This window comes from Taeniopygia guttata, chromosome 20, assembly GCF_048771995.1.
Source record: "Taeniopygia guttata chromosome 20, bTaeGut7.mat, whole genome shotgun sequence".
Taxonomy (NCBI): Eukaryota; Metazoa; Chordata; class Aves; order Passeriformes; family Estrildidae; genus Taeniopygia; species Taeniopygia guttata.
The window spans coordinates 10,755,016-10,768,436 of record NC_133045.1 but is presented as its reverse complement, the minus strand read 5'-3'; the positions used below and the strand labels follow the sequence as shown (position 1 = coordinate 10,768,436).

General features: G+C 51.5%; 1 protein-coding gene across 2 annotated transcripts in view; it reads right to left on the bottom strand.

Moving 5' to 3' along the window:
• LAMA5 (laminin subunit alpha 5) overlaps positions 1 to 13,421 on the bottom strand; it is an 84,880-nt gene that overhangs the window by 30,666 nt on the left and 40,793 nt on the right. For both annotated transcript variants that reach the window (XM_030288688.4, XM_072917164.1), the window contains exons 7-20: positions 8,670 to 8,785; positions 7,821 to 7,939; positions 6,976 to 7,066; positions 6,734 to 6,868; positions 6,270 to 6,332; positions 4,993 to 5,133; positions 4,512 to 4,649; positions 4,150 to 4,284; positions 3,560 to 3,694; positions 1,999 to 2,136; positions 1,782 to 1,834; positions 1,516 to 1,615; positions 960 to 1,012; positions 448 to 553 (exon numbers count right to left, since the gene is read on the bottom strand). In XM_030288688.4, the coding sequence (XP_030144548.4) occupies positions 448 to 553; positions 960 to 1,012; positions 1,516 to 1,615; positions 1,782 to 1,834; positions 1,999 to 2,136; positions 3,560 to 3,694; positions 4,150 to 4,284; positions 4,512 to 4,649; positions 4,993 to 5,133; positions 6,270 to 6,332; positions 6,734 to 6,868; positions 6,976 to 7,066; positions 7,821 to 7,939; positions 8,670 to 8,785 (1,523 nt within the window). The remainder of the gene's footprint in view (positions 1 to 447; positions 554 to 959; positions 1,013 to 1,515; positions 1,616 to 1,781; positions 1,835 to 1,998; positions 2,137 to 3,559; positions 3,695 to 4,149; positions 4,285 to 4,511; positions 4,650 to 4,992; positions 5,134 to 6,269; positions 6,333 to 6,733; positions 6,869 to 6,975; positions 7,067 to 7,820; positions 7,940 to 8,669; positions 8,786 to 13,421) is intronic.

Here is a 13,421-nt window from a genome sequence, read left to right as displayed (position 1 = left end):
AGAGTGGCCACCCCCAGGTATCCATGTCCAGCCTCTCCCAGCAGGAGGAAGGGGCACTGCTGCAAGGATGTGACCAGTGGCTCCAACACAGCAGTTTCTGGTACCCACAGGGGTACCTCACCTGGCTGTTCGCTCCCCAGCCTGACAGACCCGTGTCCAATAGTGGAAAAGCATGACCTCAGGTCTCCAGAGCCACAGCAATTCCCAGCCCATGCTCTGGGCTGTGGTATAGAACCACAGAATCAAGGTTGGAAAAGACAAAAAGACCATCGAATTCCAACCATCTACCCAGCACTGAACTGCATCACCCCAGAAATGATGACCCAAAAGAGAAGGTGGGACATCTCTTGCCCTTTTCCTCCACGGTCACCAACCAGTCAGTCTGTGCAGTGGGGCAATTTCTTGCGGCCCCCCTCACTCACCAAACCCATCACATAAGGGGCTCACCTTGGCAGCCAAAGTAATTTGCGTTCTCCATGTTGAAGTAGCCGTCCTTGCAGGCCGAGCAGAACTGCCCACACACGTTGGCTTTGCAGAAGCACTGCCCATCGCCCTGGGAGAGAAGCAGGCACGGAAACTCATTCCCTCCTGTTGCTTGTCATGGCTAAGCTGTTCCTCAGTTATTTGGGTTCTGGTCTGAGACACTGCAGAAGCAGCAGCTTGAGATTCGTACTCCACACGGCTTCCTGCGTGTGGGTGGGCCAGATAAGGGCCAGATAACTTAAATTACCCAACAACGCAGGCAAACAACAATCCAGGCATCCTGGGACAGACCCAGAAATATTTAGGTGCCTAATTTATGACAGGTCTTAATCCCACATTCTCATGCAAGCCCAGATTGTGGTGCAAGTGCTGAGAGCTCAGTGTTGGGGCGTCTCCAGCAGCTGCTGGGACAGACAGAGCTGAACACTCCCAACACAGCAGACTCACAGGAGCCTGGAAGCAGAGAACAAACCCACCTGCCGGCACTCTGTGATTCCACTGACGGTGCCCTTGGTGTCACACTTGCAGCCTGAGGAGAGGGAGATGAACAAAAAAGCCAGAAGGACAATCAGCCCCTGAGAAGAAACCTGATGGGGTCAGTACCCACCACACCAGAGGACACTGCCTGGGGCAAGAGGAGCCAGGAACTAGTCAAGCAGAAGGTAGCCCTGCACAAGGACTCAGATTTCATTTTGGACAGCTATTGTTGAGCACACAGCTACCAAAGACATTTGCCTTTTCTGCATATTTGGCCATGAAAAGTCGAGTGTCTGTAGGGAGGGCTGAGAATGGCATAACTCATTGTATGAGCCCTATGTTTCATCCCAAGCAAAAAGCTCCAGGCTCCAGCCTTTCCCCTTTCCATGTGAGGGTCACCCAGAGGACTCCAGCTTTGACACCACATCACTTCTGGGTGAAGATGGAAGGAAGGCCATCACTCCCAGTCCTCCAGTGATGGTGCTCACTGGCTTGGGTTTGGCTCTTGCACCGTGGAGGGGACTTTTGTGGGCTGTACAAATGCCATTTCCTTACTCAAGCAGCCATAGGGGTTCTCTGGAGTCAGGTTCCAGTATCCAGGCTTGCATCTGTCACAAGCTGGGCCTTCCACGTACGCCCGACACGCACAGGAGCCCTGGGGAAAGGCAGAGGGAGAAAAGAGCAGGTGAGAATTTGTAGCACACTGGTTGAATGTGGGGTCTGCTGCTCTGGCTGAGATTTTTGGACTTGGTCCATAAAGAGATAAAGCAGATCATACAAAATGACCTGCAGGGGTTGTGGTAGGTTCATTTCATACTCACTGGGGCCAGCGAGGGATCTGCAGTCTCCAACCCTGCTGGGTTACAGGAGCCCACTAGAAAAGAGGGGTGAAAGAACATATTTATAGTGCTAGCCCAGCCCCCAGCTATCCCTAACTGGGGTTATTTCTCCCCTTGCAAAGATTTTGGGGGATGATAAACACATTTACCAGCACCCAAGAGACTGGAGTGTGCCAAGAGACCAGGGAAAAGGGGCTACCTTGGCAGTGGGGGAAGCCGTAGGCGCCAGGCACGCAGCTGTCACAGCGCAGTCCTGTCACCTTGGGCCGGCAGCTGCACTGCCCCGTGTCCTGCTCACAGGTGCCATGCAGGGACCCCTCCCGGGAGCACTGGCAAGCTGCAAGACAGGGGAGAGAACTGCTGGAGTGGCACTCAGGGCTTCCCCAGCAACAGCCTCTTTTGTCTGCCTGACCTTCAGCAAAAGCAGCCAGACATGCATTATAAATAAAATTCTCATTCTTTGCTTTTGGTTAAAACCACCCCGTCTCTTAAGGAAAACAATAGAAGTCTCAATGCTTATCAGAGCCATTCACATACATTTATGTGTATTTCAGAAACAGGGAAGAGTTTTGGTTGAGGAGAAGGGGTGTGATCTCACCCCCCAAAAGTCAGTCGTCAGTGACACATCAGACCCTACAAAATCCCAAACACTCAAGAGCAGCATTTGGCCATCAGGGTCTGCCCTGTGGCTGTTGGATGTGGGCAGGGCAATGGTCCCACAGTTTCTGCACAACCTGATGCCCACGAATGCACAGAGATCCCACTGCCCTATCACAGGAAAGGTCAGCAAGCTGCCGGGGAGCTGCTCATGCCTTGCTGGCCCAGCCAGCACACCTCAAACTCCTGCCACAGGAGACATTCTAGGCTGACACCCCTACAATGGCTAACAGCAAAAGACTGCTCAGGAAACAACAGATTTTGAAAAATGTAAGAATCAGGTGGTTCTTTTCTTTTCTTTACTTGCTGTGGGTCTTCTACAGCTCTGCAATGTGGCTATGGCTTTATGAGTCAAAAAAAAAGTGACTACTGAACTCCTGTGGGACCATTTCATCTCTGCCTCCAGCCTCTTCAAAGGCATATTGCCGGCATCAGCATTTGCAGGACTGTTCTGCCAGCTGGCAAGGCTCAGGAGTCCACATTTAGTACTGTGCAAGAGGGTGATGATGCTCTTTTTGTTGCTTCACGGAAATTGTATCACGGATTACTTTTTAATGAGCAGTAAATTCTTGCTGGGAGACATAAGAGGACATCTGGCTTCCAGTCAGGACTGCGGACAGGGAGGGAGATGGGGACACTCTGCTCAGAGCTGGGGAGGGCTGGTCAGAGGATTTGGGGCTGCAGGCACCTGCCACAGGCATTGCTCACTCCTGGCACCAGTGGCAATAGTCCAGGAGTGACGCAGTGCCCAGAGAAATGGATGGGATCAGAAAATCATTAAGGTTGGAAAAAACATCTAAGTTCACCATCCAAGCGTTCCCCCAGCACTTCCAAGCTCACCACCAAACCATGTCCCCAAGTGCCACATCTACATGTTTTTTAAACCCTCCCAATGATGGTGACACCACCACTGCCCTGGGCAGCCTGTACCAATATTTGACAACTGCTTTGGGGAAGAAATTTTTCCTAATACCCAACCTAAACCTCCCAGAGTGCAACCTGGGGCCATCTCCTCCTGTCTAGTTAATTGGAAGAAGAGGCCAACCTCAGTCTGGCTACACCCTCCAGGCAGTGGCTGTAGAGAGCAGGAAGGTGTTACTCACGTGTGCAGCTGGGGTACCCGTAGAAGCCCAGGGCACACTGGTTACAGGTGTGTCCTGCAAAATTCCCGTGGCATCGGCACTGCCCCGCTGGGCTGCAGTTGTTGTCCACTGCACCCCGGGAGTCGCAGGAGCAAGCTGTAAAGGCAGGGTTCTGATGATCCCTGTGATCTGTGGTCAAGCACTGCTGGTTTGAACCATCATTCAGCCCCCCAGAAATTAGCCACTTCCATCAGAAAAAAAATAATTTCTTAATCTCTTAGCAAATCGTGCAGTATTGTCATAACCATACAATGCACTGAGAGGTCTTACAGCCTATTCAGTGCTCCCCAGCAGTTTAGTAGGCTAATGCACTAAAATGATACACACGAAAGGCATAAACTGAGACACCAGGTCACAGCAGGGTTGTGATGAGGAAGTGTGACTGATAAAAACTGCTTTGTCTTCCAGGCTTTGCTATGATCCGTGACCCCCAAATCAAGCCTGCCAAACTGACAGTGCAAACCACATGGGTTTGATATTGAGAAACACCGAAGTCTTGCAATAACAGGCATGTTTTTCAGAGCAGCAGGAGCTGCAGGTTCAGTGCTCACCGTAGCAGTGGGGGTAGGAGTGGTGGCCAGGGCTGCACTGCTCACAGCGTGGCCCAGCAAACTCAGCTCTGCAGAAACAATTCCCAGCAGAGTCACAGCCTCCTGGCAGCGTCCCCACAGCACTGCAGCCACACACTGCAACACACAGAAACCACCCCTGAGCTGGGAGCACGGGGCAGAGCTCATGGCAAAACATCTTCTTGCTAGGGTTCTCAGATAGGCATCAGGTGCTGCTCTAAGCGTTCAAACCATCAGCCTCTGCCCATGGCACATATTCCCCAAAACTGCCTTCCAGTCCTTCAGCCCCTGCCAGAGGACTCTGGCTGTGTCCCCAGCCAGGCCCGTGAAGGACAGATACTCACACTGGCACAGAGGGTAGTTGAAGTAGCCTGGAGCACACTGGTCACAGGACTGCCCTTCAAATCCTGTGCGGCACAGACACTGCCCTGTCTCGCTGTCACAGGTGCCATCGTACTGACCAGGGCCGGAGCACTGGCAGGCTGCAGAGCAATAAGGGCATTAGTAAATAAGCAGGTTTTTTGTCTTTAGCCTCCCCAGGAAAGGAACCAGAGCGTCTGTTCCTCTGGGGTAGAAGAGCAGTTGCTGGAGAAAGCATGACAGCAAGCATGCCTGGCCCACAGCTCACGTCCACAGCAAATTCCTCAGAGTCCCCCACAGCTTGGGAGGATGCTGGAGGGTCAGGGCCGGATGGAAAACAACAGCAAAAGTGCAGAAGTCATGGGAATTTGTCACTTGGAAATAGAGCTGTGGAATTCCTCCTCCCCAGCATGGGTGGAGAACAAGGAGAAGCCCAGCTGGGGACGCTGCCCGCCGGGTACTCACGCTGGCAGCTGGGCCCGTAGTGGCCTGGGGCACACTGGTCACAGTGTGTTCCCTGGAAGTTGGGTTTGCACACGCACATCCCCACCCGAGGGTCCTTCCGACAGGCGTTGCCTTCTGTGCCACCCGCGTAGCAGTCGCAGTCTGGATGGGGACACACAGACAGGGCACACTGTCAGTCTGCCAGCCCAGCTGGGGTCCCACAAGGACACCCAGGAGCTGCCCTGAGGCAGCTCAGATGCTCAGGCATTTGCTTCCATAACCTTCCTATCAGATAAGAATGTTGTAACCAACCCAGCCTGGCTCGAGGGGTGGCTGGGAGGCCTCAGCACCACTCTGGTGTGAAGGTGCAGGGTGGCCAACACACAGGGCAGGCAAATGCTGCTTCCACAAGCCCGGGCAGAGCTGAGTCAGTGCAGGGTAGGAATAACCAGAGCCTTTGGCTAACCAGGGTGAACTTTGGGCTTTCTCTCTGGTCACTCCATGCTCAGCTGCACCCGAGACCTTCCCACTTCCAGGGCAGGGTGTTCCAGGCAGGCAGTGCCAAGGCTCTGAGCCAGCCCTGCTGTCACCAACAGCAGTGGTGTGGGGTGCTGGGCTGGGAGAGGCAAGGACCAACATCATCCAAAAATCAGAGGGAGGGGGAAGTGAGGAAATGAGAAGGGAAGTGAGAAATTCCAGCTCAGGAAAGAAAAAACCTGTCTGGAAGATACAGACTTCAAACTATCAGAAGGAAGGGAAAGGTTATCTGGGGAGCATGAGACAGGGGAAGATTTGGTGGGAAAAGAGACAGAATAAAGCACAGGGGAGTAGATGAACCGAGGGGAGTGAGCATGAGAGAGAAGGGAGGTGGAGGGGAGCAGGGATGAGAGCAGGGATGAGCTTTCTAAGCAATGGAGGAAGTGACACAGAGCGAGTGGCTGCTGTGCACCACCCTTCAGAGGTGCCTACAGCAGAGCTCCCAGCACAGCCACAGCCCCTCCAGGACCTTTGGGGGAGGTTCCTCACAGGGAGGGCAGAAGGGCCATCCCCACATGGCCTGAACCCCAGAAAAAAATCACACTGTCACTCTAGGCTAGAGTTTCCATATCTGTAAAAAGGGGATCATAAAAGTTCCTTTCCTCCCAGCTCAGCTGCTGGTTGTGCTCTCTTAAAACCACTCAGGGCTGCCTCACACCACGTCCATGCCCACTTAGCTGAAGACCTGATCCTGCATTGGATGGGAGGTATGACAGAAATGACAGCATGGCCAAAGCATCAAAGAAAATTGCACTGCTTACTTATTATCTGTCCTGCAGGAAGCACTTGTTCTCCAGTACTGTTCTGAGAGAAAGCTGGAACAGCTGTGCAGGGAAAGACACATTGCACAGGTCAGCACACACACTCAGAGAAATCCTGAGGGAATATCAGGGACTTGACAGCCCCAGAGATGAACAGGATGTATAAAAATATGGAACATGGAACAAAGCACAGATATCCCACTAAATAACAAACCATGACAGCCCTTTTCAGTCTGTCTTTTGTAAGAAAGTGGGAGATGAAACTCCAGCCAAATGGGAAGCTGCTGTTGACTCTGTGTTCAGAGCAGCTCAGCTCTGGTGCAGCTTCCACCCAAGACAAATGTGGACTTGTGCCCACCAGAAAGAACTCCTCCTGGGACAGGAGTGCCATGGGGAAAGGACATCCCAAGAGCACAGCTGGAGCTGCTGGCCCTGTGGGCTCCCGGCTGTGAGCCCCCACTTACGGTAGCAGTGGGGGAAGTTGAGGTAGCCCTCGGCACAGGCCTGGCAGTGCTCCCCGGTGAAGTTGGGTTTGCAGTAGCAGCGCCCAGTGAGGTCCTCGCAGGTGCCATCGGTGAAGTCAGACTCACAGTTACAGCCTGCAGAGAGGGACAAGCCAGCAGCAGTGTCACAGCTCCCACAGTAGGAAAACCTCTCAGCCCAACCAAGCCCAGCAGGACGTCACTGCAGAGCAGTTCACACTCACGGTAGCAAATGTAAGGAGAGTCGATGGGGTGGTCAGGGGATCGATAGTACCCAGGGATGCACCTCTCACAATTAATGCCAGTGGTGTGATGCTGAAAGACAGTGGGTTAGAGAGGCATCAGCTCCTCTGCCTGCAGGATGCACATTCATCTGCCAGATTTAATAACAGCTCCAGGTTACAGAGGAAGCAGCTCAGGAGCATCAAAATCTAAATCTGCTCAAAATTCCACACAGCCATTTCCTGCCAACTGTATCCTCCCATAAACACAGTGTGAGTTTCAGGTTTGTATCTGACCTAGAGCCCACTTCCCTTTTTGGATGGTAAAATGTCCTGATCATTTTGTGCTTGAAGGACGGGAGCAACCTGTTTCCTCCCAGCAAGGAAGCTCAGCCAGAAGTTTCATGCCAATGCATGAATTAACGACGTTACAGTCACCATCACCTTGGGAAGGGGAGAGTGGCTTTCCCACCTTCACAGAGACTGAAGACTAGCATTTTGGTGGGCAGAGAGACATCCAGAGGGATGCCAGAGCACTGTGAACTAGGTAGGGATTACACAGTGTGCTGGGCAGCAACCTGTCCCTCCCAGTTCCAGTGTCTCAGCAAACTAAAGCTTTAGGAGGTAGTGGAACTACCAGGGAACAGTTAGAAACCCGAGTGCTGTTCTCATTACCAGTGCACACTCCTTTAATCCACAGCAAAGAGACTAGATATCCAAGCAGAGACCTAATTTAGATAACAGAGGGGCTTGGGGGAGAGGTCCCAGGAGGCTGAACTCCGGGCTGACAGCAGAAACAAACACAAACATTTGAAACAGCCTTTCCCAGAGAAGCTCTTCGGGCCTACCTGGCAGTCAATACAAACACCTCCCCCTTCAAACTTGTCCTCACGACTCCTGCTGGCTTTGTGCCGATCCACCTCCGGGTCGTAGTAGCAGTCGTAGGCATGGCCATTGCAATTGCAGGCTGGAATGCAAAGAGATGGGAGCTAAACCACCCGTCCCCAGGGCTCCTTCAGTCAGCAGCTGCATCCCAAGGTGTCAACTCTCCCTCCTGGGTTTGATGGGTTGGTTTTCCGTGAGGATGCTTGAATGCATCTGGGGGATTACATGATTTCCCAAGCTCTCTGAGGTCTTTCAGCTCAAAAGCACAGAAACAGCAATTCCTTCACAAAGTCTGGTCTGCAACCAGGAGAGCACAGCGGGCACAAAATCACGAGTAAAATATGTGCAGGCGTGTACGGACGAGAAAGAAAAATCACCACGCAGTGGGGCCTTGACTAGTCTGGTTTAGAGAGCAACATTCTTGCCTCTCTTATCCCACCCTGCACAGAGGTGAGCTGTAGAATCCAGCACCAGGTGAGGGGGCTTAAGAAACTCCCAGGACTTTGCCACCCTGCATTTCTAAGACACCGTTTCATGCAGCTCTGTGCTCTGCACTCCCAGTGCAGCAGAAATTCCACTGCCAGCACTGACCAAAGGTTTCTATAGCCAAATAAGATGTCCTGTACATAAACACATCCAAACCCAACCGCAGACAGAGTTGAGCAATGAGACTTGCCTGCACGAACCCCTGGACGCACTGGAGCGCAAATGGAGCCAAAGTCCCATGGGGACCTCCCTCGTGAGCCCCACCTGGACACCCCCAGGTGCTGTGCAGAGCCCTCCCTGCTGTGCCACCCCCCAGCCCCACTCACGCTGGCACTCGTTGGCGCTGTCGGCCGTGGCAGGCTTCCAGGGGAACTGGTTGTAGCCGGGGCAGCAGCGATCGCAGGAGCCGCCGCAGGTGTGGTGCTGGCAGTCACACTGCAGCCTGCGGGGACAGCAACGGGGCACAGGCAAGGCTGGCGTGAGGACAGGGGTGTCTGGGATGGGGAGCTGCTGTGGGACCCTGCTGTGCATCGCTGGCACTGATCTGCTGCATCAACAAGTGCTATTTGCTAATCCAAATATTCTGCAAAAGAGGCTTCAAGGTGATTTTTTTTCAACTTTTTAATCGAACTGGTTTTTTTCTAAGCCAAACACCAAACTTTGCTATTCCAGCTGCATTTTCTCCCTTTCTTCTCCTCCACCATCATTCCTTTTTTCCTTCATTGGGAGACCAGTATAATAGAAAAATCAGCGTGCCACTGCCTAACCAGCTCTGCAGAGAATAAAATGCGAAATGGTTGGAAATGGCAGTGGTAGAAATCGAGCTGAAGCTGATTATTTGAGAGAGTGTAGCAGGGTGCAGGGACACAAAGATGTCCCCACCCCTGTGCAGGGGCAGCATGAAAGGAAAAAATGATAGCCCAGAGCTCGGAGAGGGATGGGGCCACACAGGTGTATCTGCTCCTCTGGGTACAGCTGTGCTGCAGGAAGGAGGGCATGAATTTGAATTAGGAATTTCAGTAGATGCTGGCCCCATGCTCCCTGTGCACTGCACCTCCTGCTTTCCAGGCAGGGCTGTGCCGGGTAAACAGGCAGCTCTGGGCAAGGAATCTCGACAGGCACCTGATGGATCTGGTCCCTACCCACTGCCAGGGTGATTCATTAACGATTCATTAATGTCAGTGACATCAGCCCCAAAGCCTCCACTTAGCACAGGGCCATTCCCATCCAACACAAATGCTTTCTGTTGTATTAGACTTATGGATAATACAGCATGTTCCAGCTTTTATCTGTGCAATTACTCATTTCCCCTCAGGGCCAGTCTGCCACTCCCATCTCTCCCTCCTCCAATGCTTTTCCATTCAAAAGCAGAGTGTTTAAAAATAAACGTATTTTTTTTTTAAACGTTAGAAACAAAAGGAGTAGTCATTCAGGGTGAAGTGTAGGAGTGCAGACACTCTGCAGTGAGCCGAGTGCCACAGTTTCCACCTACATGTAATTTTAAAATGTGGGACCTCCAAGTCTATGAATAGTGAATTGCCAGATAGAGGCAGCAGCACAAGTAACCTCATTTAAATGAAAATAATGGGATGATCTGAAAGTTCAGGGGAATGCAAGCAGGATACACACTCAGCATGTTTGCTTCAGGCAGAGGGGTTGAGAGGCAGAAGGTCCCAGTGCTGCTCCCAGCCCTTCCCTTGCAGATGCCAAGGGACACTTGGCTGCAGTCAGTTCTCTCAGCGCTCCTCGTGCCCTGTCCCTGCCCACAATCACAGGCTGGGCTGGAGCTGGCAGAGTCCAGGCATGAAACTGAACCCTGGCTGGAGCTTAAGTGACAGAAAACAGCCCTGAAATATCCACCAGGAACTTTGTTCTTCAAGTGTTTTGCAGACCCAAGGGGGAGTCTAATGAGAGGCAAACCTTGGCCATGTCCCCGGAATGCAACCACCCAGAGACCTCTCACCTGGCTGACCACCACTCAGCACTTTCAGGGAAACAAAACTTTATTGTTTCTTTCCATGGCAGCAGCTGGAGGTCAAGATTAAGATCCAAGTACATACGTGTGGAGAAAGATGGTCACTGAGTCAGGGAACTTGTAAACCTGCTGGGAGTGTTAATCTCCCTGACTGGAGGACGTGGCTCCAGCCACACACCCAGGCTCCTTAAGGCTCAAGATGTTTGAAAAGAACTGGTTCTGTTCCCAGAATGCAAGAAGATGGCACTGCATGAGTAAAGATGCTCATTTCAGAGGGAGGAGGAGGTATTTATTTAGTCTCTGCTGTTCAGAGTTAGCGATGACCTCTCAGAGAGCTCATCTATTATGGCTTTACTGCACCTTGTGCCCAGTCTGTGCTGCTAATGAATTACAGACAAATGTGCATAAACCACAATATTTACATGTTTCATTGACTGAGTATATACAAGGGAGAAGAGGGAGCGGCTGTGTCCACACAGCACATATTTCCTGGTCATCCTGCTGTAAGGAACGAAACCGCAGTCTTCCCGCTGGAATTGATGCTCAACAGCAGAGACTAAACAGAACTGAGAGCAGCACACAAACACTACAGCATCTGGATTTGGCTGGGACATCTGAGGAGCACAATCAAGGAAAAAAAAAGAGCCCCTTCCTCTGTTTCTGACTGTACGGAGAAAAAACCACCTGCAAAAAGAGACTGACAGATGGCACAAATCTGCTGGCACAAGGGTGCTTTGCCTTCCAAATGGGAAAGGGGAAGCTGGAGTTCAGGATGCAGCAGTGGGAAAGCATCCTTCATCTGTGGATGTGCTTCTGACCATCAGGCTGCTGCTGTCTTGGTGGTTATCTTCACAGGCACAGAAGGAGCAGCTGGACTCTCTGGTTGTCTCCTCTCTTTCTTGTGGCAGCTGTGACAGGGCAGTGCAGCCACAGAAACAGCTGCTCTTATCAGACAGATGCAGAACCCCTGTAGGGTTCTCCTGAGCTCACTCAGCTTGGTAACACACAACTCCTGTCTGGCTTCTCCAAGCCAGGCTCCTGATGATTCTTATCTCCCTGCTCCAAGGGTTTGCTCCATGAGTTGTGCCTCATCCTGCTGGTGCTCACCTTTAAGCAGGAGAACATTCCTTCCCTCTGCTTAACTCAGCCCATTCCAGCTTAGGGCAAAGAGAGAAAGCGTGAGCAGTGCAGAGAGCCTCGAGCAGTCTGTACTTGCCCACGGGTCCCTGCAGACACTCACACAGGGCCCAGATGTGCTGCCCACTCAGCACAGCTGGATGTGCAGCCTCTGTAGCTTGGCACTTCACACAAACTTTCCAAAGTTGCACAAATATTACCACTTATGGCCAGGAAGTCAGCTCATGGACATGCCTCATCATGTCCTGAAGTCTTTGCCAAGATTTCTAGCTCACCTCACCTCTACCAACGTGCTCACCCTGCCTTTCTGAGCAACAGGCACAAGAAACATGGGGATGTGTAGAAGAGAGAAATTGAAATGAACAGCAGAGACCCCACAACAGGCTGAGACTGTGGGATTTTTAATAGGGCCAGGCCAACCCACATCCCTTTATTTGCATTTCCTCGTCCAGCTGCTGCCACACATCAGATTCTGAAGAGGCAGGACATGTGCAGAGGGCACACCACACAGATTGCTGAAGACATGACAGGTTTCTGGTAGCTGGGCCTGTGTCCCAAGGGGACAGTGTGTCTGAGCCCCAGCTAATGTGGCATTACAGATGTCCCCAAGCTGGCTCTGTGCTGTGCCAGGGCAGGAGGGCTGGGATCCTGCCCAGCAGTGCCCACTTTAGAAGTGGGAAGGCTGGACACAGCTGCTCCCACAGCCTGGAAAATGGCAGCATTTCATCAATTAGTCATTTTCTCAACTCAAAGTATCAGATTTCTGCTGACTTGCCTGTGCTCCTGGCCTTGCTAAAGGGTACAAGAATGCCATGAGAAGATCTATTTATCCAGCACCTTTTCCTGCTGTAGCCCAAAGCACTTACAGCTGTCAGATTCCGACTGTACAAAGTACACAAGTAGGAAATGTTTCCTCCCTCAGGCCAGCGTGGTCTGCTCTGGGTGAAATGCAACAGCTGCTTACCAACATGTGCTGCAACATCAGACAACAGGCTGGGGCCAAGAGTGAGGATGCCAAATGCATCCAAATGAGAGTGGAGGAGAGGAATTTCAGGAGACAGAGATGGTTGCAAGCAGAAGTGGCACTGAACAAAGGATATCCAACATATTTCTCATTGTTCAGCCTTCCCTCCCCTCTCGTAGAGCACCAAGCCATTGACACCCAAGAAAGGTCCTGGCATTTCCATGTTAAAGAATCATTTGTCCCCATGAAGCCTTTTGCCCCAGCACACAGGTGCACTTTGCATCCAGCAACACCCATGTCTAAAAAACAAGGAACTGTACATTCAAATATTTATGAACTTCCTTTTGTCAGAGAGTTTGGCACACTCAGGCAGGCTTGCTTACCAATACATCTTTGTTTTAACACTTAACAGCTTTAACCTTGGCTGGGACTCACTGGAATTTTATTTTAGACGATCCAAAAGCTCTACATGATCCTGATGAGAAAGAAATACAAGCTCCCCTCATCCAGCTGAATCTACCCATCCCTTTCATAAAGGCAACATTCAAGCTGCAAACAGATGGCTAAAAAGCAACACTTCCATGGTCTGAAGCAGCTCTTTGGCATTCCAAGTTGCCAAGGCAGATGGGAAGTTCCGTTAGCCAAAATGTAACTTCTTTGCACTCTCTTGTTCTTTTGCAAAGAGTTGCTCAGATATGTACATAACCAATCCATGGTTCTTATGAGCAGAAATGGGAAACACTCTCCGGTTTCATGGGAGACCATCTATTTATGACAGCATTGTCCCAGTGCTTAAGAAGCCACGTGGCAAGCAGGAGACTCTGCACAAGATCAGAAATGATCCCAGGACTCTGATGGAAACCTCCCTGTTCTACATCAGTATCCCTCCTTCTCATTCTCACACTCTGCTCCAATGGGATGGCAAAGTTGTGGACAGGGAAACTCGACCAGGGAGCTAATCTGGCTGAAAAACAGTCTGACAAAAAGTGTGATTTTTGCTGC